Source organism: Chelonia mydas, chromosome 23, assembly GCF_015237465.2.
Source record: "Chelonia mydas isolate rCheMyd1 chromosome 23, rCheMyd1.pri.v2, whole genome shotgun sequence".
Classification (NCBI taxonomy): Eukaryota; Metazoa; Chordata; order Testudines; family Cheloniidae; genus Chelonia; species Chelonia mydas.
The window spans coordinates 17,592,884-17,616,818 of NC_051263.2; the positions used below are offsets into that span (position 1 = coordinate 17,592,884).

Genomic DNA, 23,935 nt, shown 5'->3' on the forward strand with positions numbered 1-23,935 from the left:
TGGGGAGCAGCAGGATTTAGGGTGGTGGGGGGGGGCAGGCACAAGATGGGGGCGTTCCTGAGGGTGATCCCAACTGGGGTGGGGGGGCTGTTGGCCAGGGGGACCCTCACCTGTTTCTAACCCTCCCTGCCACTCACTGGTCTCTGAAGTTCTGCTCCCCCTGAATTGGGGGGGACACTAGGGCCCCTGGGCTCCCCGTCCCGGCCGATGCTCAGCTGCCAAAGAATTGGGGAGTCGCTGGGGACCCGGGACACCTGCCCTGCAGCTGGGTTGGCATCACAGTGATCGACTTTGCTCTGGACCGTGGGCGGCCCTCTGTTGTGACTGCTTGGGGGGGGGGGGTGTGTCCGGGGGGGGCCCTGTTTTTTTTTGCTGTGATCCCCAGCGTGAAGCTCCGTCCAGGGGGGTCCTCCCCCCCACACTTCTCACCACTTCAGGGATTGCGAAGCTGGGTCCTTCCCTGCTGGGGGGTCCCCCCCCACATGCCCCCTCGTGGCCCCTTGGCTCTCTTGTCCCTCTTCCCCCCCCCCCACTCCAATGGCCACCTGGCCGTCTCTAAGGGCTTTCGTCTCGTCTCATCTCGTCGGACTCTCCGCGCCGGCCCCCCCCCAACCCCACGAGGGAGCGAAACGACAAACACTAGAATGTCTTCCAGACCCCCCCCCCCCCAGCTGCCCCTACTTCCCCCCATACTGCTGGGACTCAACGCCTCCCTGACAGCGCAGCCGGACGCCTGGGTTCTAGCCCTGCTCCTGGGATGTGGAGGGGGGACTAGTAGTGAGAGCGGGGAGGGGGCTGGGAGCCAGGACTCCTGGGTTCTCTCCAGGTTCTGGGAGGGGAGGGGCCTAGTGGTGAGAGCAGGGGGGGCTGGGAGCCAGGACTCCTGGGTTCTCGGGGCGGGGAGGGGGGCTTGCTGTACCGCCTTGTGGCCCTGGAGCAGGAGGGGAAGAGGACTGGGGTGTTGAATTCTCCAGCCTGTCTGCCTCTAGGTTTGGGGGCTGATTCCGCAGGAAGGGGCGGCTGGGTGGGGTGTGGGGGGGGAAAGACACCTCCCAATGACTGCTCCCTCGCGGGTCCCCCCTTGTGAAGTACCCTCATGCTCTTTTTGCCCCAGCGCCCAGCCCTGTTGTACCTGGGTGTCAGGTATAATTACATGCACCCCCACTACAAGCCACGCTTCCCCGCTGTCCCCACTTCAGACCCTTGCCTAGGGAAGTAGCTACAGTGGGAACCCAGGAGTTCTGGCTCCCAGCCCCCCCCCCCCCCCCCATCCCAGAAGCAGGGAGAGAACCCAGGAGTCCTGGCTCCCAGCCCCTGCCCCCCTCCAGCTGTAACCCACTAGACCTCACTCCCCTCTGGGGAGAGAACCCAGGAGTTCTGGCTCCCATCCCCCGCACTCTAACCACCAGACCCCACTCCCCTCCCAGAGCTGGGGAGAGAACCCAGGAGTCCTGGCTTCCAGCCCCTGCCCCCCTCCAGCTGTAACCCACTAGACCTCACTCCCCTCTGGGGAGAGAACCCAGGAGTTCTGGCTCCCCCCCCCCGCACTCTAACCACCAGACCCCACTCCCCTCCCAGAGCTGGGGAGAGAACCCAGGAGTCCTGGCTTCCAGCCCCTGCCCCCCTCCAGCTGTAACCCACTAGACCTCACTCCCCTCTGGGGAGAGAACCCAGGAGTTCTAGCTCCCACCCCCCGCACTCTAACCACCAGACCCCACTCCCCTCCCAGAGCTGGGGAGAGAACCCAGGAGTCCTGGCTTCCAGCCCCCCCCCCCCCCCCAGCAGAGACTCTTGAGACTGAATGTAATAAAACGTGCCAATTTCCAGATGGGAGGGGCTGCTTAAACTCCCTCTCCCCCCCCAACTCTCCTGCTGTCATCTGTCTGCCCCCCCTGCCGCCGATGCGTTCGCTGCCCCCTCCTTGTCCCCCAATTGATCCTCAGTCCCCCCACCTGGCTGCCAAATGTCCCCTTTCCGCTGTCCTCCCCCCCCCGATCTGCCCCCCCCGCCCTCGGCGATATCGTTACCTCCCCCCACACACCAGCCGGTGGCCCCCCCATCTCAGACTCCGACCTGTGTATAGAGGAACTGATGTATTTTACTGGTTTTATTTGCAAATATAAACTCTATGGGGATACGGTTCACGGCAAGCGTGAGTTTGTGAGCGCGCGTGCAAGGCGGCTTTGCACACACACGTGCCCGTGGGGTTTATGCACCACGGAAGAGTGTGTCCGGAGGGGGGGGGGGCGAGGAAAGGAGTGTCTCTGTCCCCCCGCCATCACCAGGAAGGTGCTGTGTCTCCCTTCCCCCCTCTTGTTGGGGGGGGGGGGTAGGTGGACTGCGCTAAGCCCCCCCCGAAATCCTCCTCCTTCCTGGCTGCCCCAATCTTCCCCCTCCAGGAGAGGGTAACAGCCTAATACTGGTGCCTGTGACAGGCCAGTGGGGATGGGGGGGTGTTGCTCAACTGGGGCCCTGTCGTCCCCCACCATGGAATCAGGGGGAGGGGGGAATCCACTCATGGAACCCTGGCGTCCGGGCCTCCCTGGTGCCCCTTCCCCCATATTCCACTCACCAGCAGGAACGTTTTGGTGGGAAGTTAATCCATCCAATCAGGACATGGGGGGGGGGGGCGTAGGGAGGGGGGTCAGCACCATGTGATTGGCCCAGCCTATCCCGAGCGAGATGGTGGGCGGAGTCTCACGCGTGGTCGTGGAGTGGGTCCAGAACACGCAGCCCCGCCCACCTCCACCCCTTCGCTTCCCTATAGCCCCGCCCCCCAATTCACACTGCCCCGGGAGGGGGCGGCTCTGTCCCTCCTCCCAGGGTTGGGGGGGTGTCCCCCTGCCCCACTCACGGAGCATCCCCAATTCCCAGGACAAGAACCCACCCGAATCTTAGCCCCCCCCACCCCCCCAGGCAGGGCGGGAGGAGTTCTGAGTGCAAGGTACCCCTAGGCAGGGCTGAAATTTTAGGAGGGGTGCCCAGGGGGTACCCGGTAATGGACGGATGGGGGACAGGGACCCTCGTGGGCCTGGTGATGGCGGAGGGGAGCTTCACAGGCTGGGCCCCTGTTTGATAGGGTGCCTGCTAATGGGGGGGGTACCGGGGGGGTACCTCTGGGCAACGGGGAGCAAGGGCTCCTGGTTAATAGGAGACCTGTCCTGTGAAGATAAGGAGTAGGGCAGGGTGGGGGCAGGCTCCTCACCCCCAGTGACCCCCCCCAAACCGGAGAGAAAACCGACCCCAACCCGGGACCCTCCCATCATCCAGCACTGAGCCACGGAAAGAGAGAGAGCCGGGACACCCCGCTCTAACCACCAGACCCCACTCCCCTCCCAGAGCCAGGGAGAGAACCCAGGAGTCCTGGCTCCAAGTCCCCCTGCTCTAACCACCAGCCCCCACTCCCCTCCCAGAGCCAGGGGGAGAACCCAGGAGTCCTGGCTCCCGGCCCCCTAGCTCTAACCCACCAGACCCCACTCCCCTCCCAGAGCCGGGAAGAGAACCCAGGAGTCCTGGCTCCAAACCCTGGGCTCCATGGAGCCAGCCGATTGCTACATTTCAAACTCCTGGAATCCTCCCCCTTCACCCCCTTCACACCCATATTCACAGCTGGGTAATTAGCGTTGGCGCCTCCTCATTAATGAGCCCGCCTGGTGGAAAGTGGGTGGGGGAGGGGGTTAAACTCTCAGAGGGGCAGGGATGGGATTGGGTGTCCCTAGGGCCTAGGCATACACAGACTCCCAAATCTCCATGTGCCCCTGGGTACCCCCCATGCACCCCACTAACCCCCTGCATCCCTGGAGTTCTCTGCAGCAGCCCCACAACACCACTGTCCCCCCCACTCCCCTGGCACCCCACCCCCCCCAGCTGGCAGGGCCTCTGTATTCCAGCTCCCCCAACCCCTTCCCAAACTGGCAGGTGCTCCAGCCCCCTCCCCCGCGTTAATTCTCTCTGCAGCTCAGGAGATTAATTGGCGACTTGGCTAATTAAGTTAAAAGCTGAACCAGGAGACTGAACGGCAGAATGGCTGGGGCCCTGCCAGCTGCGGGGGGGATCTGGGGCCAGATCAAAGCCAGCGCCCCATGGAGGGGGTAGGACCCATGTCCCATTGCCTGCCCCCCTGAGCCAGCCAGTCTCTGCCGTGGGGCTGGATGGGAGCCGGTGCCCCTAGAGGGGACAGGCCCCAGGCAGGCCCCATTCCCTGCCCCCCTGAGCCAGCCAGTCCCCACCCTGGGGCCAGATGGGAGCTGGTGCCCCTAGAGGGGACAGGCCCCAGGCAGGCCCCATTCCCTGCCCCCCTGAGCCAGCCAGTCCCCACCCTGGGGCCAGATGGGAGCCGGTGCCCCTAGAGGGGACAGGCCCCGGGCAGGCCCCATTCCCTGCTCCCCTGAGCCAGCCAGCCAGTCCCCACCCTGAGGCTGGATGGGAGCTGGTGCCCCTTAGTGACTGGGGGCTCCCATTCAAGTAATGCTGTGGGGGTGCAGAGGGGGCTGCTTATGGCCGGGGTGCAGGGGCCAGGGTTGGTTCATGGGGCCTGCGCTGCCCCCCCTCCCCACACACACTCCCTGGCAGCCCTGGGCTCTGCGCTGCTGTCTGCTTTTAATTAAATGGCCCGTCTGGCTGGATGCCGGGGACATGGGGCGTCTGGGACCCCGTTAATGTATCTTCAGGGACTGGAGCCAGGACGCTGCGTCCACATCTGGGGTGGGGTGTGGGCAAGGAAGTGGGGGTGGGGGTGTGATCCAGACAGGGACCTGGAGGGGGTGGGAGTGGCAGGAACCTGGGGGGGGGAGGGACACATTGAGAATTGAACCCCCCCAGCCAGGTGAGAGCTTCCTGCTGCCCCCCACCACCTACCCCTGGGCCCTCAAACTCTCCTGACCTCCCGTACACCTGCCCAACCACCCGCACTGTCCTGCCCCCCTCACCCTTGACCCTGCTCCCGCCCTCCCCCCCCCCTCCGTCCCCACCATCCGCTGGCCCTGCTGCCTGGCGCAGCACGGTGAAAGATGCTGAATAGGCCCATTGCCACGGAGACTGTTTCCATGGAGATGGCCGGTCCTCACCCCCTGCTGCCAATCTTCCTGGAGGATCTGGGGCTGAATTGGGAGGGGGTGCAGGAAAGCTGGGACTAGTGGGGAGGGGGGGCTGGGAGCCAGGACGCCTGGGTTCTCTCCCTGGTTGCTGGAGCAGAGTGGGGGCTAGTAGTTTAGAGCAGAGGGGTGTGGCTATGAGCGAGGACTCCTGGGTTCTCTCCCTGGCTCTGGGAGGGGAGTGGGCTCTAGTGGGTAAGAGCAGGGGAGCTGGGAGCCAGGACTCCTGGGTTCTATCCCCAGCTTGGGGAAGGGAGGGGGCTAGTGGGTTAGAACAGGAGGGGCTAGGAGCCAGGACTCCTGGGTTCTCTCCCTGGCTCTGGGAGGGGTGACTAGGGTCTACTGGGTTAGAGGGGGGCAGGGCAGGGAGCCAGGACTCCTGGCTCCTCTGTCTGACTTGGGGTGGTTTGATCCGTCTGGTCCTGGCCATTGGGTTGGAGCTGAGCTTGCGCCCAGCCAAGCCCGCCCCGCCCCGATCACCGCCCGAGCCCCAGGTCTGGGTAATTGCTCTTTCTCATTGCGGCTGGCCCTTCGGGCCTGGCTGTCGCTTGGCATCAGCGTCGGGCACCGAGACAGAGATGGGCCCCCACTCTGCCAGAGCCACACGGCCGCCTCACGCACACGTGTGTTGTTCACCATCACTTGCACGCTCACCTCCTGGCTCCTGTGGCCAAGTCCCCATCCCGTCCCCCCCCGCAGGGGACCCTCCTCTCAGCTCATTCCTTTAGCGCCCGCCCCCTGCCTGTTTGTAAAGCCCCCACCCTGTGCCCCTGCCAAGGTCAGATCCCCTACCACCCAGTCGGTCTGGCTCCCCCCACATCCAGCTTCCTGGACTGCCCCAGGTCCTGCTTTGGCCTGGAGGGTGGCCCCCGAGCGCCCTCCCTCCCCCCCGCCTTTTGGAGCTGCACCCAAGGGTGCGTAGCAGTGCGGGCGTGGGTGCCCACAGTCCATGCACGCTGTCCTGAATCCTCAGCCCTGCAACATACAAGTGTGCGAGGATGGGTGTGATTGTGTGTGCACAAGGTTGCCTTTAGCCCTAATGGCCCCCCCCCCCCCCGGGCTTCAGGGCCCAGCCTGTCAGATGTGGCCCCCACAGCCCCTCAGTCACACGAGCAAGGCCTATGGCCCCACCCCCCAGCCTGCTGCCGTGAACCCCTGTGTCTCAAGCTGCCCAGGCCCCGTGGGGTGCATTGAGGAGCGCCAGGGATTTTGTGCCGTGGTCCTGTGACCCCCCCGGTGGCTCAGAGAGAGCGATGGGTGGGTCCCCCACGGGGTGTGTGTGCCAGAGGCAAGGGACGCACAAGCCTTGCCAGGATCCCCCCCGCCCTCGCTATGGAACCTCAGACAGACCCTTTGCCCCGCATGCAGCCACCTCTGGGGTGGGGTGCGGGGGGCTGGATACATGGGGACCCCTCGCCCGGTGCTGGGGCATGGCTCCTCAGGGATGGGGTGCAGGGGGGCTGGGAACACGGGGACCCCTCGCCCGGCGCTGGGGCGTGGCCCCTCAGGGATGGGGTGCAGGGGGGCTGGATACACGGGGACCCCTCGCTCAGTGCTGGGGCGTGGCCCCTCAGGGATGGGGTGCAGGGGGGCTGGGAACACGGGGACCCCTCGCCCGGCGCTGCGACGTGGCCCCTCAGGGATGGGGTGCAGGGGGGCTGGATACACGGGGACCCCTCGCTCAGTGCTGGGACGTGGCCCCTCAGGGATGGGGTGCAGGGGGGCTGGGTACACGGGGACCCCTCGCCCGGTGCTGGGGCGTGGCCCCTCAGGGATGGGGTGCAGGGCGGCTGGGAACACGGGGACCCCTCGCCCGGCGCTGGGGCGTGGCCCCTCAGGGATGGGGTGCAGGGGGGCTGGGTACACGGGGACCCCTCGCCCGGCATTGGGGCGTGGCCCCTCAGGGATGGGGTGCAGGGGGGCTGGGAACACGGGGACCCCTCGCCCGGCGCTGGGGCGTGGCCCCTCAGGGATGGGGTGCAGGGGGGCTGGGAACACGGGGACCCCTCGCCCGGAGCTGGGACGTGGCCCCTCAGGGATGGGGTGCAGGGGGGCTGGGAACACGGGGACCCCTCGCCCGGCATTGGGGCGTGGCCCCTCAGGGATGGGGTGCAGGGGGGCTGGGAACACGGGGACCCCTCGCCCGGCGCTGGGGCGTGGCCCCTCAGGGATGGGGTGCAGGGGGGCTGGGAACACGGGGACCCCTCGCCCGGCATTGGGGCGTGGCCCCTCAGGGATGGGGTGCAGGGGGGCTGGGAACACGGGGACCCCTCGCCCGGCGCTGGGGCGTGGCCCCTCAGGGATGGGGTGCAGGGGGGCTGGGAACACGGGGACCCCTCGCCCGGCATTGGGGCGTGGCCCCTCAGGGATGGGGTGCAGGGGGGCTGGGAACACGGGGACCCCTCGCCCGGCGCTGGGGCGTGGCCCCTCAGGGATGGGGTGCAGGGGGGCTGGGAACACGGGGACCCCTCGCCCGGCATTGGGGCGTGGCCCCTCAGGGATGGGGTGCAGGGGGGCGGGGTACACGGGGACCCCTCTCCCCCCCCCCCAGCTGGGGTGAGCGGGTCCCGCAGCTCCCCGCCCCCTTCTTGGCGTCTCCGGCCGGGCGCGGGCTCCCCCTGGCGGCCGGCGCGGGGCCTTGCGGGGGGACCCGGCACCTGCTCGGTTCTGCTGCGCTCCCAGGCGCGGGGGAGGCGGGCGGAGGCGCATCGTCCCCGCGCAGCCGGCTCGGGTCGGTCGGCGGGGCTGGCGGCCCCGGCAGGTAGGGACCGGACCGCACAGCCCAGGAGGTGGGGGTGGGGAATCCAGCCTGGGGACGCGCGGGGACTTGGGGTGCAAGGGGGGAGCGTGGGGCGCAGGGATGGGGGCTGAGGGGGGAGCTGGGTTGGCAGAGGGAGATGGGGGTGCAGGGAGGGGAGGATTTGGGGGGTGCACTGAGGAAGGCTGGGGGTGCAGGGAGGGGAGGATTTGGGGGGTGCACTGCGGAGGGCTGGGGGTGCAGGGAGGGGAGGATTTGGGGGTGCATTGAGGAGGGCTGGGGGTGCAGGGAGGGGAGGATTTGGGGATGCATTGAGGAGGGCTGGGAGTGCAGGGAGGGGAGGATTTGGGGGTGCATTGAGGAGGGCTGGGGGTGCAGGGAGGGGAGGATTTGGGGGTGCATTGAGGAGGGCTGGGGGTGCAGGGAGGGGAGGATTTGGGGATGCACTGAGGAGGGCTGGGGGTGCAGGGAGGGGAGGATTTGGGGGTGCACTGAGGAGGGCTGGGGGTGCAGGGAGGGGAGGATTTGGGGTGCATTGAGGAGGGCTGGGGGTGCAGGGAGGGGAGGATTTGGGGGTGCACTGAGGAGGGCTGGGGGTGCAGGGAGTGGAGGATTTGGGGGTGCATTGAGGTGGGGGCTGGGGGGGTGCAGGGTCTCTAGCGGATAGGAGTGAGGAGTGGTGTGATGGGGGGGGCTGGAGGTTCTCTAACCCAGGGGCAGCAGGTGCTGGGGGCTGGTGGGTCTGCAGGCTGGGGGGGGGGTCAGGGAGGACGCGGGGAATGTGTGGGAGGGGGATGCAGGGTCTCCTAGTCCCCGGTGTGCTCCCGCTTGTCTCCAGGAACGGGGGGAGGGAGCTGGGGGGAAGGGAATGCTGAGGGGGGGCTCAGGTCTCCTGGCCCCTGGGAGGGGCAGATGTACAAAAGTGGGGGCAGCGGGAGCCGCTCCCACGCAGCTGCGTGCAGGGGGGTTCCCCTTCCCTCCCCCCTCAGCAGGGAGTAATCAGGAGGCAGGCGGCTGTCGGGGTGGGGGGTGTTTCTCAGACAAGGGAGCAGCCTCCTGGCGGCTGTTGTGCCAACACAACGCTAATGTGATTAGGAGCAAAGCTGGAGCCAGCCCCGGACGTGAGTGTGCGAGCACCCCGGTGAGTGTGCGGGAGTGTGCGACACCAGCGCTGCTCCGGCTGGCTGCACGCGAGACAAAGACTGTGTGTGTGTGTGTGTGACACCAGCGTGGTTCACGCTGGGTGTGCGACAGAGAGAGTGAGACCAGGCAGGCGTGACACTGTGCCAGTGTGTGAGGGGGGGTGAGTGTGCGATGCCCCCAGCTGCTCACACTCTGGGGTTCCCTGCAAGAGAAACCCCGCTTGGGGCTGACTGGGGCGGGTGGCAGAGAAAGTGGGTGACACACCGGTGTGTGGGGGCGGGCGTGGTCGTGGGGGGCACGGCAGGAGGGTGCTGGACTCCACAGCAGCTTGCCAGGTCTCTGCTGTGGGGGGACCGAGGCCTGTTCACGGAGCTGGGGCTGGGGACTTGCCAGGCCAAGGGAACGGTTCAGTACGGGGTGGGGTGGGGGCATAGGGCAGGGTCTCGGGGTTCAGAGACAGTGGTACACCCCCCCCCCGGCTCTAACCATTAGCCTCCACTCCCCTCCCAGTGCCAGGGAGAGAACCCAGGCATCCTGGCTCCCAGATCCCCCCTCACTAGTCCCCACTCCCCTCCAGGTGCCAGGGAGAGAACCCAGGTGTCCTGGCTCCCGGAGGGGAGTGGGGTCTAGTGGGTTGGGGGGGGAGACTGGGAGGTGTCCTGGCTCCCAATACCCCCCCCCCAACCCACCAGACCCCACTCCCGTCCTGGAGCTGGGGAGAGAACCCAGGAGTCCTGCCACTCCATCCACGACCAGGCTTGGCTGCCTTTCACCAGCTGCCCTGACCTTCCTTATCTACGAACCTCTCAGGCCCGAACGCTGGGAATTGGTTCTGGCCCCTACGCTGTCCCCCCGGCGGCTGGGAAGCAGCCCCCCCCACCAAACTGCTGAGCCCCTGGAGGCTCTCCCTGCAGTGTGTATATGGGGGGGGGGCTCCTGGCAGCACCAAGCGACGTCTCGACCGGGCATGGCTGGATGTGCCCTGCAGGCAGCTCCGGTTACTGGAGCCGGGGCTGGGTGGGAGCTGGGACTCCTGGGTTCTATCCCTGGCTGCGGGCGGGGAGTCCGAGCACAGAGCTGCCTTCACGCCCCGCTCCCCGCACACCCCGTCCCTCTGTGCCCCCCGCGCTGCCCCCTGGGCCAATCAGCAGCAGCCTTAATTCTACCCCGACCCCTGCGGGGGGAGGCTGTGCGTTGGGGGTGGGGGGTGCTCTGTGCTTTGCTCTGACGGCCCGCGACTGTCTACGGGGGTTTCCCTGGCCGTGCCCCCCCGTGCGGCACTGGTGACTCACCGTGCGGGGGAGCAGTGGCTGAAACCACGGGACTGACGGGGGGAGCCGGAGCGGAGAAATCCCAGCCCGGGGCGCGGGGTGGGCCCGGGGTGTTCGCGAGCCGGGTCTTGGTTCACGCGCGGGCTCCTCCCCCCCCCTTCTCGGCCCGGTTCGCACAAGTGCGTGCCCCGAAGGGGTGTGTGTGTGGGGGGGTGTTACACATTTCCCGGCCGGTCTCGGCACACGCGTGTGGGAGCGTGGCCAAGCCGTGTGCGCTGGCAGGCAGGAGCAGCCCCAGCGCGATGTGACAAGGAGCAGCTGCCTGGCCCGGCCTCAGGGGAAAGATGGGGACTCGGGCTGGCCAGGGGCCCCCCCCATTGATCCCAACCCCCCCCCGACTGGCCCTTAACCGAAGCCCCCCCAGCTCTGCCCTGCCCCGCCCCCCCTGCTCTGGGCCAAGGCCCTGCTGTGCCCCGGGAGGGCGCGCAGGCTGGCTGGGGAGGTGGGGGGAGCGGGCGATGACGGGTGGGGGGAGGAATCTGGCCTGGAGCTTGGGTGTTCAGGGCAGGCGAGAGGCTGAGGGGAGCCGAATGTGGTGGCAGCAGGGACCCCTACGCTGGCACCGCGCTGGTCCGGGCCAGGCTGCTGCGGCCAGGAGCAGGAGTACGCCCCCTTCCCCCCCCCCAGCCCCCTGGGGGAGACAGAGACAGTGCCCATCCCCCGACAGCACGAGTCAGGAGAGAACCCAGGCGTCCTGGCTCCCAGCCCCCCCCCCCCCCGCTTTAACCCACCAAACCCCACTCCCCTCCCAGAGCCGGGGAGAGAACCCAGGAGTCCTGGCTCCCAGCTCCTCTCTCTCCAACCCTGGGTGACTTTGGGCTCTGGGGAGGGGAGGGTCTCCAGGGCCGAGCAGAGATGAAGGGTGGGGTTGAGTAGGTGAGAGGGGGGTGGGGCTGTGGCTGGGGCAGAGGGGATATGGGTGGGAAGGAGGGGGGGATGGAGTTATGGGGCTGGAAGAAGAGGTGGGAAGGTTGGGGTCTGGCAAGGGGGGTGGGCAGGGATGGGGCTTGGGGGATGGGGTGCAGATGCCTCCATCTAATGATCTCCCCTCCCCCACAGGTTTGTGTGAATCTGGGGCCACCCTCCCCCATACCAAGGCTCCAACCAACACCCCTCCCCAGGAGAAGAATCTCTGAGCCACATCCCCCACCCCCACATGGAAACGCCCAGCCCCCGATTTCCCAGCTGGACTCCTGAACCCCAGGCCCTGTGAGCCCCCCCCCGCCCCCCGTGGAGCATGGTGGTGGCTGGTCTCTACCGCTGATCCTGGAGCTGCCTGGAGGGGGCACCCTCGAGGGCCTGTCCCCCCCGCCACATGGCCTTGGCAGCGTCCAGCATGGCAGACCTGGGCGCCTGTCTCCGACCAGGACAGACTCCCCAGAACTGGAACTGACCCCCCACCCCAGCCCCCCACCGGGCCGGCGCCCTGCATCTGGTTCCGGCAGAACCAGCCACCCCACCTGCACCCCGAGCCGGCAGGAGACGGAGGCTGCTGAGCAGGTCAGTGAGGAGGGGAGCTGGCCTGGGGGGGCATGGGGAGGGGGGCACTGCTGGGTGTGCATGAGGGGGCACGTGCCGGTCTGTGGGTGTGGGGGCGTGTGCCCTCCCGGCTCTGCCTGAACGTGGGTCCACGGCCGGTGTGCGGCAGTGAGCGGCGGAACCCAAGCCGTGTGTCCGTGCACAAGGCTTTGCACGTGGGCGTGGCTGCTTTGGACTGTAGGAGGGAATGCAAGTGCAGGCGTGTGTGAGACGGGCTGGCCCTGCGGGTGGAAACTTGTGAACAGGTGTTTGTGTGGGTGGGTGTGGAAATGCACATGTGTATGTGTGAGCATGGGTGTGCAAATGTGTCTGTGCGGGCATGGGCATGCAAATGCACACGCTTGTCTGAGTGTGGGTGTGCAAATGTGCATGTGTTTGGGTGTGCGCATGTCTTCATGGGCATGGGTGTGGAAATGCAGACATGTTGGTGTGCACATGGGTGTGCAAATGCACGTGGGGTTGTGTGGGCATGCAAATCCACATGGGTTTGTGCAGGCATGGGCGTACAAATGCACACGCGTGTCTGAGTGTGGGTGTGCGAATGCACATGTGTTGGGGTGTGCGCATGTCTTCATGGGCATGGGTGTGGAAATGCAGACATGTTGGTGTGCACATGGGAGTGCAAATGCACGTGGGCTTGTGTGGGCACTGGTGTGCAAATGCATTTGGGTTTGTGTGGGCACGGGCGTGCAAATGTTCCCCTGTGGGTGTGCCCCCGGGGCTCGCCCTGTGTCTCGGCTGGGCTGGCTGTCGGGGGCGACGCTGGCTGGGCCGCCCCGGGGCAGCTCACGGGCTCTCTCCCCGCGGCGGGCAGATGGTGCGGCGCCATGTCAGGTGACTACGAGGAGGACGTGTGCCGTGGTGCGCTCACCCTGCTCAAGGAGCTCTGCTTCTCCCTGCGGGCACTGGAGCAACACGAGAAATGCCTGGAGTTCACCGACCTGCTGCGGAACCGGGGGCACCCCCCGCCCACCGACTCGGGTAAGGGGCTGGGCTCTGCCCGTGGGCGCGTCCTGGGGAGCTGGCAGGCTGCGGGGGGGCAGGGTTACGTCTGCATTCGGTGGGGGCTGGGAAGGTGCAAGGGTCCTGTTCACGTCGATGTTTTGGGGCGGTTGGGATATTGTGGGGGGACGTGGTCACGTCGACGTTCCAGGCGGTGATGGGGATATTCCGGGGGGACGTGGTCATGTCGACGTTCCAGGCGGTGATGGGATATTGCGGGGGGACGTGGTCATGTCGACGTTCCAGGCGGTGATGGGATATTGGGGGGGGACGTGGTCATGTCGACGTTCCAGGCGGTGATGGGGTATTCCGGGGGGACGTGGTCATGTCGACGTTCCAGGCGGTGATGGGGTATTGCGGGGGGACATGGTCATGTCGACGTTCCAGGCGGTGATGGGATATTCCGGGCGGACGTGGTCATGTCGACGTTCCAGGCGGTGATGGGGATATTGGGGGGGGACGTGGTCATGTCGACGTTCCAGGCGGTGATGGGATATTCCGGGGGGACGTGGTCATGTCGACGTTCCAGGCGGTGATGGGGATATTCGGGGGGGACGTGGTCATGTCGACGTTCCAGGCGGTGATGGGATATTCCGGGGGGACGTGGTCATGTCGACGTTCCAGGCGGTGATGGGGTATTCTGGGGGGACGTGGTCATGTCGACGTTCCAGGCGGTGATGGGATATTGGGGGGCGGACGTGGTCATGTCGACGTTCCAGGCGGTGATGGGGTATTCCGGGGGGACGTGGTCACGTCGACGTTCCAGGCGGTGATGGGGTATTCCGGGGGGACGTGGTCACGTCGACGTTCCAGGCGGTGATGGGGATATTGCGGGGGGACGTGGTCATGTCGACGTTCCAGGCGGTGATGGGGTATTCCGGGGGGACGTGGTCACGTCGACGTTCCAGGCGGTGATGGGGTATTGCGGGGGGACGTGGTCACGTCGACGTTCCAGGCGGTGATGGGGTATTCCGGGGGGACGTGGTCGTGTCGACGTTCCAGGCGGTGATGGGGTATCGCGGGGGGACGTGGTCGTGTCGACGTTCCAGATGGCAGCGGTGGGATACTGGGGGTGGGGGCGCGGCCCTGTCTTCGTGCCCAGGGGGCTGGGGTACCGACGGGAGGACGGGGTCTCCAGCCTGCATCTCCCGTGTCCCCTCCCGCTGCTCACAGCCTCTGCCCCGCACAGACATCTCCGTCAGCCTGCTGTCCGTCATCGTCACCTTCTGCGGCATCGTGCTGCTGGGGGTCTCGCTCTTCGTCTCCTGGAAGCTCTGCTGGGTCCCCTGGCGGGACAAGGGGGCCTCGCCAGCGCCGCGCAAGGACCACGGCCTCCACGGCCACCTGCACCACTCGCCCTTCGGCGACCTGCTGGTGGAGCGCGTGGAGCTGGGCCCCGAGATGCCCGAACGCTCCTACCTCGACATGGACTCCTACCCCGAGGCCACCCTCAAGCTGAGCCAGACCTCGCCCGACCTGCCGGTGGAGGGGCAGGTGGGCCCCAAGGAAGGCGGCGGCATGCCCAATGCGCACTCCCACCAGCAGGTGGCCACCTTGGCGCCCGCCCCCAGGTGAGGCCCGGGGCGGCCCTTGCCCCCCACTAGGGGGCAGCAGGAGCGTACCTGGCATGGGAGGGGGAACCAAAGGGGGGATCTGTCTCAGGGGGGCAGGGGGAGTAGCTGGGGTTTCACAAGGGGAGCCCTGGGGTGTGGGAGCTCCTGGGGGAGTGCATTCAGGGGGGAGCTGCCCCCCCCTCCAGCCCCATAGCTCCTGCCCCAGGTGGGTTGGGGGCACCCCATGTCTCAGTGCGCCCCTCCCAACTCCCGCCCCCTCGCAGGTACAACACCCTGCCGCGCCCCGTGACCCAGCAGCTGTCCAGCCCGGAGGTGGTCGGCCACGGCGGGGAGGACAAGCCGGAGCAGGCCACCAGCATCGGTCAGATCAAGCCGGAGCTGTACAAGCAGCGGGCGGGCGAGGCGGAGCACCGTAAGGCGGAGGGTCCTCCCTGCGGACGCATCAGCTTCGCCCTGCGCTACGCCTACGCCTCGGAGCAGCTGGTGGTGAAGATCCTGCGGGCGCTGGACCTGCCGGCCAAGGACGCCAACGGCTTCTCCGACCCCTACGTCAAGATGTACCTGCTGCCCGACCGCAAGAAGAAGTTCCAGACCAAGGTGCACCGCAAGACGCTCAACCCCGTCTTCAACGAGACCTTCAACTTCAACGTCCCCTTCGCCGAGCTGCCGGGACGCAAGCTGCATTTCAGCGTCTACGACTTCGACCGCTTCTCCCGCCACGACCTCATCGGGCAGGTGGTGCTGGACAACTTGCTGGAGATGGCGGAGCGGGATGAGGAGACGCCCATCTGGAGGGATATCCTGGAGGGCAGCTCGGTGAGTGCGGCCATGGGGGACGGCGGGGGACGGGGTGTGGGTGTGGGTGGGGTGAGCGGGACGGGAGGCTGACACAATCGTCAGCTCAGCCCCTGTCCGTCTCAATTCAGCTCAGCTCTTCACCCCAACCCGAATTTAACCCAACGCAAACCCAACCCGGCTCCATGCAAGTCAACCTTAACTCAACCCAATCCAAATCCAACCCCAACTCATCTCAGTCCCGCCCAGACTGACCCAACTCAACCCCAACCCCGTGTCAACGCAGTTCAGCTCAAACCCAACGTTCAACGCTCAACTCAACGTAACCCACTCGACTCGATCCACCTCCCCAGTCCAGACCCACCAACTCGATCCACCTTCCATTGCAGCCCCTCAGCCCGAGCTCACTCCCCAGCCCAGCCCCCAGTGTCCGCACCCAGCCATCCTGCTGGAGATGCCAGAGTGGGAGAAGGCAGCTTGTCTGGGGGCAGCGCGGTGAGACCCCAGGGAGACGGGATGGGTCTCAGTCCAGGGAGTGAGAGATGCAATCTGGGGAGGGGGATAATGTGGGGGGATCCCAACCCAGGGGTAGGATGCTGCCTCAAGTGTAGGGCAAGGGCCGTGGTATCTAACCATCTGGCTTCCCTCTGGACCCTGCCCTTCCCCCCCAGCACCCACTCCTTCCCCTCCCCCCAGCTCCTGGTGCCTTCGACCCAATTCTGCCTGGATTTCCAGCCGGGCGTTTTTCAATATTTTAGCTGAATTTCTTGTTTATGAAACTGACAGGTAATTACAGCAGCCAGGTATGTGTGCTCCCCTCCCCCGCCCGGCCCGGATGCTGCCCCTCACTCCCGACCCGCAGCCCCCTGCCAGCCCAGCCCTGGCCCCCCCCAGCCCCGCCGGTGCCCCTCACTCCCGACCCGCAGCCCCCTGCCAGCCCAGCCCTGGCCCCCCCCAGCCCTGCCGGTGCCCCTCACTCCCGACCTGCAGCCCCCTGCCAGCCCAGCCCTGGCCCCCCCCAGCCCTGCCGGTGCCCCTCACTCCCTACCCACAGCCCCCTGCCAGCCCAGCCCTGGCCCCCCCCAGCCCTGCCGGTGCCCCTCACTCCCGACCCGCAGCCCCCTGCCAGCCCAGCCCTGGCCCCCCCCAGCCCCGCCGGCACCCCCCACTCCCGACCCGCAGCCCCCCACTCCCGACCCGCAGCCCCCTGCCAGCCCAGCCCTGGCCCCCCCCAGCCCTGCCGGTGCCCCTCACTCCCGACCCGCAGCCCCCTGCCAGCCCAGCCCTGGCCCCCCCCAGCCCTGCCGGTGCCCCCCACTCCCGACCCGCAGCCCCCCACTCCCGACACGCAGCCCCCTGCCAGCCCGGCCCTGGGCCCCGCCCAGCCTTGCCGGTGCCCCTCACTCCTGACCCACAGCCCCCTGCCAGCCCGGCCCTAGGACCCCCCCAGCCCTGCCGGCGCCCCTCACTCCCGACCCACAGCCCCCTGCCAGCCCAGCCCTGGGCCCCCCCAGCCCTGCCGGTGCCCCTCACTCCCGACCCGCAGCCCCCTGCCAGCCCGGCCCTGGCCCCCCCCAGCCCTGCCGGTGCCCCTCACTCCCGACCCGCAGCCCCCCACTCCCGACACGCAGCCCCCTGCCAGCCTGGCCCTGGCCCCCCCCAGCCCTGCCGGTGCCCCTCACTCCCGCCCCGCAGCCCCCTGCCAGCCCGGCCCTGTCTCCCCCCAGCCCTGCCGTTATCACTGTCCCGTCCCTGGCTCTGGCTCTCCGTCTGGGGTTTGAGCTGCGGGAAGTCAGCTGATTTTCAGGTGAGGGAAAGGGCGGGGGAGGGTAGGAGCGGGGGGGGGGGTGTCTGTGTGTGTGTGCCCTGCCCCTCCCCCACGCCCTCCCCACCAGGAAATCCACCTGCTGCTCTCGCTCCGGCCCCAGCATCCAAAGAGGGGGAGCTGGGAACCAGCCCCAGACATTCCCTGGTCCTTCTCCCTGCAGCCCCGGCCCCACAACCTCCCCCTCCCCCACTGGGGCAGCACCACTTACTGCGCCCCCCACTCCCTGCAGCACAGCGCCCCCTAGCGCCACACTGGGGGGTCGGAGCCAGTGCAGAAGGTGAGGGGAGACCGCCCGCTACTGCGTCCCTGGCCCACTCCCGGCAGGGGGGCTGTGGGTCGGGAGTGAGGGGCGCCGGCAGGGCTGGGGGGGTCCCAGGGCCAGGCTGGCAGGGGGCTGTGGGTCAGGAGTGAGGGGCACCGGCAGGGTTGGGGGGGGCCCAGGGCCGGGCTGGCAGGGGGCTGTGGGTCGGGAGTGAGGGGTGCCGGCAGGGCTGGGGGGGTCCCAGGGCTGGGCTGGCAGGGGGCTGTGGGTCAGGAGTGAGGGGCACTGGCAAGGCTGGGGGTGGGGTCAGGGCCGGGCTGGCAGGGGCTGTGGGTCAGGAGTGAGGGGCACCGGCAGGGCTGGGGGGGCCCAGGGCTGGGCTGGCAGGGGGCTGTGGGTCGGGAGTGAGGGGCGCCGGCAGGGCTGGGGGGGTCCTAGGGCCGGGCTGGCAGGGGGCTGTGGGTCAGGAGTGAGGGGCACCGGCAAGGCTGGGCGGGGCCCAGGGCCGGGCTGGCAGGGGGCTGTGGGTCGGGAGTGAGGGGCGCCGGCAGGGTTGGGGGGGTCCCAGGGCTGGGCTGGCAGGGGGCTGTGGGTCAGGAGTGAGGGGCACCGGCAGGGTTGGGGGGGGCCCAGGGCCAGGCTGGCAGGGGGCTGTGGGTCGGGAGTGAGGGGCGCCGGCAGGGCTGGGGGGGTCCTAGGGCCGGGCTGGCAGGGGGCTGTGGGTCAGGAGTGAGGGGCACCGGCAGGGTTGGGGGGGGGCCCAGGGCCAGGCTGGCAGGGAGCTGTGGGTCAGGAGTGAGGGGCACTGCACTGGGGTCAGCAGTGACTCAGGAAATCTGGCCCGTCGCTTGTCTGCCTCTCGCTCTCCTCGGCCAGTTCCCGGGGGCCGGTGGTGGCCGGGCGCCAGGGGCTGTAACATGCGGGCTGGGCCGGCGCCCGGGGCCAGGCGGGCATTAATATTCATGGGCAGGAAATCGCTGCAGCCTGGTAAAGGGGCATGAAATATTCAGGCTGCCGGCGCCTGGGGTCACTCATCCCCCCCCTCCCTGCAGGAGAAGGCCGACCTTGGGGAGGTGAATTTCTCTCTCTGTTACCTGCCCACTGCCGGCCGCCTGACTGTGACCATCATCCGGGCCTCCAACCTCAAAGCCATGGACCTGACCGGCTTCTCAGGTCAGGGACCGAGGGGTCTGCGCTGGGGGGCAGGGCAGGGCTGTGCCGGGGCGGTGGGGGGCTGGGATGGGCTGCGGGTCGGGAGTGAGGGGCACCGGCAGGGCTGGGGCCAGGGGGGGCTGGGATGGGGGGCTGTGGGTGCTACAGGGGGTGGGAGATGGGGACGCTGCTGGGTTGGGGGAGGCACCGAAGGGGTGGCGGGGGAGGGGGGCTGCTGGCACTGGGAGGTGTGGAGCTGGGGAACCCCCCCCCCATTCGGCCCATATCTGACCCCCCCCAGACCCCTACGTCAAGGCCTCGCTCATGTGCGAGGGGCGACGGCTGAAGAAACGCAAGACGTCCATCAAGAAGAACACCCTGAACCCCAGCTACAACGAGGCCCTCGTCTTCGACATCCCACACGAGAACACCGAGCACGTCAGCCTCACCATCACCGTCATGGACTACGACTGGTGAGCCCGGCGGGCAGGACGCCTGGGTTCCACCTCCGGCACTGGGAACGGGGAGTGGGGGCTGGCGGGATAGAGCCGGGGGAGCCAGGACGCCTGGGTTCTCTCCCCGGCTCTGGGTCCCCAAGGGCGGGGCGGGGTCCAGCATCGACTGGTCTGTTTCTCCCCCAGCATCGGGCACAACGAGGTGATCGGGATGTGCCGGGTGGGGAGCGACGCTGAGGGGCCGGGCCGGGAGCACTGGGCCGAGATGTTGGCCAACCCCCGCAAACCCATCGAGCACTGGCACCAGCTGGTGGAGGTAATGGGGCGGGGAGTGGGGTCGTGCTGGGGGGTTGAGGAGGTGAGTTGTGGGGGGTGTGGCCTGGCAGGCGCATCAAGGGGGTCCTTGCTGTGGGGCATGGGCATGGGGTGGGTCATGCTACATGGGGTGGCCCTGGGGGTGCAGGGGAGATGGGTTTGAGGGTGTCGGGAGGGGGCAGGCTTTGGGGTCAGGGAGGGGTCACTTTTGGGGCAGAGGGGATGTGGATGGGCAGGTGTGTACTATGGGGAAGGGGACAGGGAAGGACATGGTGGGGGGTTGTGCTGTGGAGGTCGGGGGGGGTTGGGAGAAGGGGCTGGGGGGCTGGTGCCATCTCTGACCCCACTGCCCCCCTCTCCAGGAGAAAGCCCTGAACAGTTACATCTCCAAGAGTGCCCAGCGCGACAAGCCCAGCATCGTGGTGGAGAGCGTCCCCTCGGACTAGCCCCCCGCCGAGACCCCCAGGGGCTGTGAGTATTTAGGCAGCAGGGGCTGCGGGTCGGGAGCGAGGGGCACCGGCAGGGCTGGTGGGGGGGGTCCGGGCTGGGCTAGCCGGGGGCTGCGGGTCGGGAGTGTGGGGCACCGGCAGGGCTGGGGGGAGCCCAGGGCCGGGCTAGCAGGGGGCTGCGGGTCGGGAGTGAGGGGCACCGGCAGGGCTGGGGGTCAGGGCTGGGCTAGCAGGGGGCTGTGGGTCGGGAGTGAGGGGCACCGGCAGGGCTGGGGGGCAGGGCTGGGCTAGCAGGGGGCTGTGGGTAGGGAGTGAGGGGCACAGCAGGGCTGGGCGGGGGTCAGGGCTGGGCTGGCAGGGGGCTGTGGGTCGGGAGTGAGGGGCACCGGCAGGGCTGGGCGGGGGTCAGGGCTGGGCTAGCAGGGGGCTGTGGGTAGGGAGTGAGGGGCACAGCAGAGCTGGGCGGGGGTCAGGGCTGGGCTAGCAGGGGGCTGCGGGTCGGGAGTGAGGGGCACCGGCAGGGCTGGGGGTCAGGGCCGGGCTAGCAGGGGGCTGTGGGTCGGGAGTGAGGGGCACTGGCAGGGCTGGGGGTCAGGGCTGGGCTAGCAGGGGGCTGTGGGTCGGGAGTGAGGGGCACCGGCAGAGCTGAGTGGATTCTCTCCCCCCGCAGGATCGTGGCTGGTCTCCCGGGTTCTGCGCTGTTCTCCGTGTCCAGGGGGAGGCGCCGTCAGGAGCTCTGTGTGTGTGTTGGGGGGGCCACGGGGATGGGGGTGTCATTTTTTCTCTAAGCCATAGGAGAAGCCAGGACCGAGCCGCCTCCAAATGCCTCTCCCTCCCTGGGGCTGATTTGTGTGTGTTTGGGGTGGGAGACCACAGGCTGGGAGCCCCCCTCTGCTCAGTGACTTGCATGTTGTAGGGGGTGGGGGGCTGCCACCCCCCCCGCCCCTCGTGGGAGGGGCAGGTTGCCTGGCTTTAGCCGCACCCACGCACTGTGAAGCCAGGTGTCCGGGGATCTGCATCTCGTCCTGAAGAGGAAGGACCTCTTGGCTGGTTCTTTCCACACCCCTGCGTTCGCCCCCCCCCGACCGACGGCTCCTGCTGCCCGCCCCCCCGTGCTGAGAAGAGACCCCTGCACTGTGTGGGGGCTGCGTCACCCCCCAATGACTGACTCATCTGAGGGGGGCAGGGCTGTTTGCAGTGACCCCCAAAGCACCTGGCTTCCCCTGACTGAAATGGGGGTCATGCCCCCCCCGCAGGGGACTTCATGCTTGATCTGGACTTGGTGGGGGGAACATGTCTCCCCCCCAACTTGTTTCTCGATGGTTTGCATGAACATGATTTCCACCCCTCCCCCCCCACCAGCCGTGGTGTGTGGGTGTGTGTGGGGAGGAGAAGAACCCAGGCGTCCGGATGCTCCCCACCCGCCCCAGAGTGTAGGGACAGTGGGGTCCGGGGAATCCGTCTAGGAGAACCCAGACATCCAGTTCCTGTCTGTCGCCCCCCCTCCCCCCACGCATGTCTGTACCTTTGTCTGTCTGCGTTTCTCTGTCCGTCCGTCCCCCGATGATCCATCCTGGGTCTTTGTTTTAAGTGTGTGAGGGGGAAAAAAACCAACCCGCCCCCCCAGGCCTACCTGACCGAGTGGAAACCCCTCTGGAAAAGCCATAGACCCCTGCCCGCCCCCCACCCCCGGGGCAGGGCACCCAGCGTGCTGGGTGGGGGGCGGGGAGGGGGGAGCAGGCAGGTTCTGGCCATAACATTCTGCAATAGCGTCACGGGAACTCGGAGCTGCTGCTAATGTGACCTTAACAATAAATCTGGTGAGAGGTGACTGCTGGGCCTGCTGTGTCCCGGACCCCCCTCCCCTGGGGCCCCCCTTCCCTCCAACCCCCCTGCAGCAAGACACTGCCCCCTGCTGCCCCACCCCCCCTGGGCTGTAAAGAGCTGGGGAGTGCTGGGAGCCCGGCCTCCTGGGTTCTCTCCCCGGCTGTGGGAGGGGAGTGGGGGCTAGTGGTTAGAGCAGTGGGGGGCTGGGAGCCCGGCCTCCTGGGTTCTCTCCCCGGCTGTGGGAGGGGAGTGGGGTCTAATGGTTAGAGCAGGGGGGGCTGGGAGCCCAGACTCCTGGGTTCTCTCGCTGGCTCTGGGAGGGGAGTGGGGGCTAGTGGTTAGAGCAGTGGGGGGCTGGGAGCCCAGACTCCTGGGTTCTCTCCCCTGCTGTGGGAGGGGAGTGGGGTGTAGTGGTTAGAGAAGGGGGGGGCTGGGAGCCTGGACTCCTGGGTTCTCTCCCCGGCTGTGGGAGGGGAGTGGGGTGTAGTGGTTAGAGAAGGGGGGGGGCTGGGAGCCCGGACTCCTGGGTTCTCTCCCCAGCTGTGGGAGGGAACTGGGGGCTGGTGGTTAGAGCAGGGGGGGCTGGGAGCCAGGACTCCTGGGTTCTCTCCTGGCTCTGGGACCTTGCACTGGCTGTGGGTTACGGGGTGGGGGGGGAGGAATCGCCGTCACCAGACAGGGGTGCTGGCATCTGGGGGTGCTGGCCCTGCATGGGGGCGGGGGCGGTGTTTGCACCCCCCAGGCCTCCAGCACAGAGCTCTGGGTCCGGTCCCCATTGGACGACGACCCCTCTGGGGAGTCCTATGTGGAGGGGAGACACCGCGAGGAACTCGTGTCCCCGGCCGGGCGGCCCCGTCTCACCCGCCTGCCCCGGGGTTAGGATCGCCAGCACCCTGGCGTCTGGGCCGAGGCCTCGAAAGGATCCTGGTGCTTTCGGCGTGAAATCGACGCGAGCCAGAGAAACGCTGCGGGGAAAAGGGAACGGCCGAGGCACGACCGCAAACAGGCCTGACGGGTTCGCAAATGGAACGGAGTCAAAACGTGGTGCAAAGCAGAGGGTTTGTGTTCCCCGGAGCGTGTCTGTACCGCCGGCCCGGGCCCGCTCGGCTCGGGGGCGGCCCCCGCTGCAGGACCGTGTCCCGGGCGGGGCGCCGCGCCTTCGGAAAGACGTGGCGCGAGTCTGGAGGAGAGCAACAAAAACCGATCCAAGGTTTAGCAAACCTGGCCGCCGAGGAAAGGGTAAAAAACCCCTCGAGCAGGTGTAGACGCGTAGGACTGGAGGGGACCACGCGAGGTCGTCTCCTCCAGCCCCGTGTCTACACTCGCACTTATGTCGGCAAAACTTCTGTCGCTCAGAGGCGGGAAGAACCCCCCCCCCCCCCCCCCCCCCCGGGTGACATACGTTTTGCCAGTGTAAACACTCAGGGGCACAGAGCTGGTTTGATTATGGTGACGGGCGAGCGGCCTCCCAAGACGCCCTGGGCTTGATCTGCAGTGGGGGAGATTTGGTTGGCGAGTTTTCCAAATAGCGACCGCTAAGGGGAGTGGAGCTGTGGGCCAGGCTCCCAAAGGGGGCGGGGGGCTGTGGGATCCCCGTCCTGTGGAGGTTTTTAAGGCCAGGTGGGACACACCCCTGTCAGGGCTGGGCTAGGTTTGCTTGGTCCTGCCTTGGCATGGAGGAAGGGCGGACCCCACCCAGTGACCCCCACGTCCCTTCCTGCCCCACGTACCAGGACTTGTGTCTAGTGCACCCCTCCCCGTGCCCTGCAGCCTTGCATGGGGGTGCCCCCCCCTTGCACACCTGCATCTCCAGAGTCAGGGACTCAGATCCAGCCAGGATGATGGTCTTTGAGGGGCTGGGTGGGAGCAGGGCCCCCAAAACTGACCTCAGCACCCTGGCTTGGGGTTTGCTGCCCAGCCCTGGGCTCCCCCCGAAGCCCTGCTGGTGCCCCTCGCTCCTGACCCGCAGCCCCTGCTAGCCCAGCCCTGACCCCCAGCCCCACCGGTGCCCCTCACTCCCGACCCACAGCCCCCTGCTAGCCCAGCCTTGCCCCCCCACTCTGCCAGTGCCTCTCACTCCCGCCCTGCAGCCCCCCCAGCCCTGGCCCTGCTGATGCCAGGACCGCCCCCCCCACCTCGACGGTGCATTGCCAATGAATGGGGCTCCGGGGGGCGGGGGGGAAACCCGCGCTCCTCCCCACAGCTGGCTGCTCGGCGCTGGGGAAGGCCCGGGCGCTGGAGGGGGGCGGAGAACCAGAGGAAATTCCCGCCCCCCTCGGAAGGAGGGGCGGGAGGGGCTGGATATACCGCAGGCGGGGGGGAGGGGTTAGTCTGTGTCTCCCCCCCCCCATGCAGATATCCGGAGCGAGCCCTCCCCGGGGGGGGGATTCCCAGTTCCGCCCGCCCCCGACT

The 23,935-nt window shown here is 67.8% G+C and overlaps 1 protein-coding gene across 3 annotated transcripts; it reads left to right on the top strand.

The window, feature by feature from the left end:
- The first annotated feature begins 7,705 nt into the window (after positions 1 to 7,705).
- SYT3 (synaptotagmin 3) lies at positions 7,706 to 21,521 on the top strand. Of its 3 annotated transcripts, none has more exons than XM_043534283.1 (10): positions 7,706 to 7,854; positions 11,385 to 11,825; positions 12,679 to 12,845; positions 14,056 to 14,437; positions 14,704 to 15,256; positions 18,378 to 18,498; positions 18,779 to 18,950; positions 19,119 to 19,248; positions 19,610 to 19,718; positions 20,367 to 21,521. In XM_043534283.1, the coding sequence occupies exons 3-9, from the start codon at positions 12,692 to 12,694 to the stop codon at positions 19,691 to 19,693; spliced, it is 1,596 nt and encodes a 531-aa protein (XP_043390218.1). In that variant the 5' UTR covers positions 7,706 to 7,854; positions 11,385 to 11,825; positions 12,679 to 12,691; the 3' UTR covers positions 19,694 to 19,718; positions 20,367 to 21,521. The 3 variants fall into 3 exon arrangements, with proteins under 3 accessions (XP_043390218.1, XP_043390219.1, XP_037744374.1); XM_043534284.1 differs by lacking the exon at positions 7,706 to 7,854 and adding an exon at positions 8,844 to 8,992 and having other exon boundaries at positions 12,675 to 12,845; XM_037888446.2 differs by lacking the exon at positions 7,706 to 7,854 and adding an exon at positions 8,846 to 8,992.
- Positions 21,522 to 23,935: the final 2,414 nt, after the last annotated feature.

Bases quoted from the DNA above. Each gene is read 5' to 3' on its own strand.
- SYT3 (XM_043534283.1), top strand. From the start codon at position 12,692: ATGTCAGGTGACTACGAGGAGGACGTGTGCCGTGGTGCGCTCACCCTG. The intron at 15,257-18,377 runs GTGAGTGCGGCC...CCCTCCCTGCAG, and splicing joins ATATCCTGGAGGGCAGCTCG to GAGAAGGCCGACCTTGGGGA. The intron at 19,249-19,609 runs GTAATGGGGCGG...CCCCCTCTCCAG, and splicing joins ACTGGCACCAGCTGGTGGAG to GAGAAAGCCCTGAACAGTTA.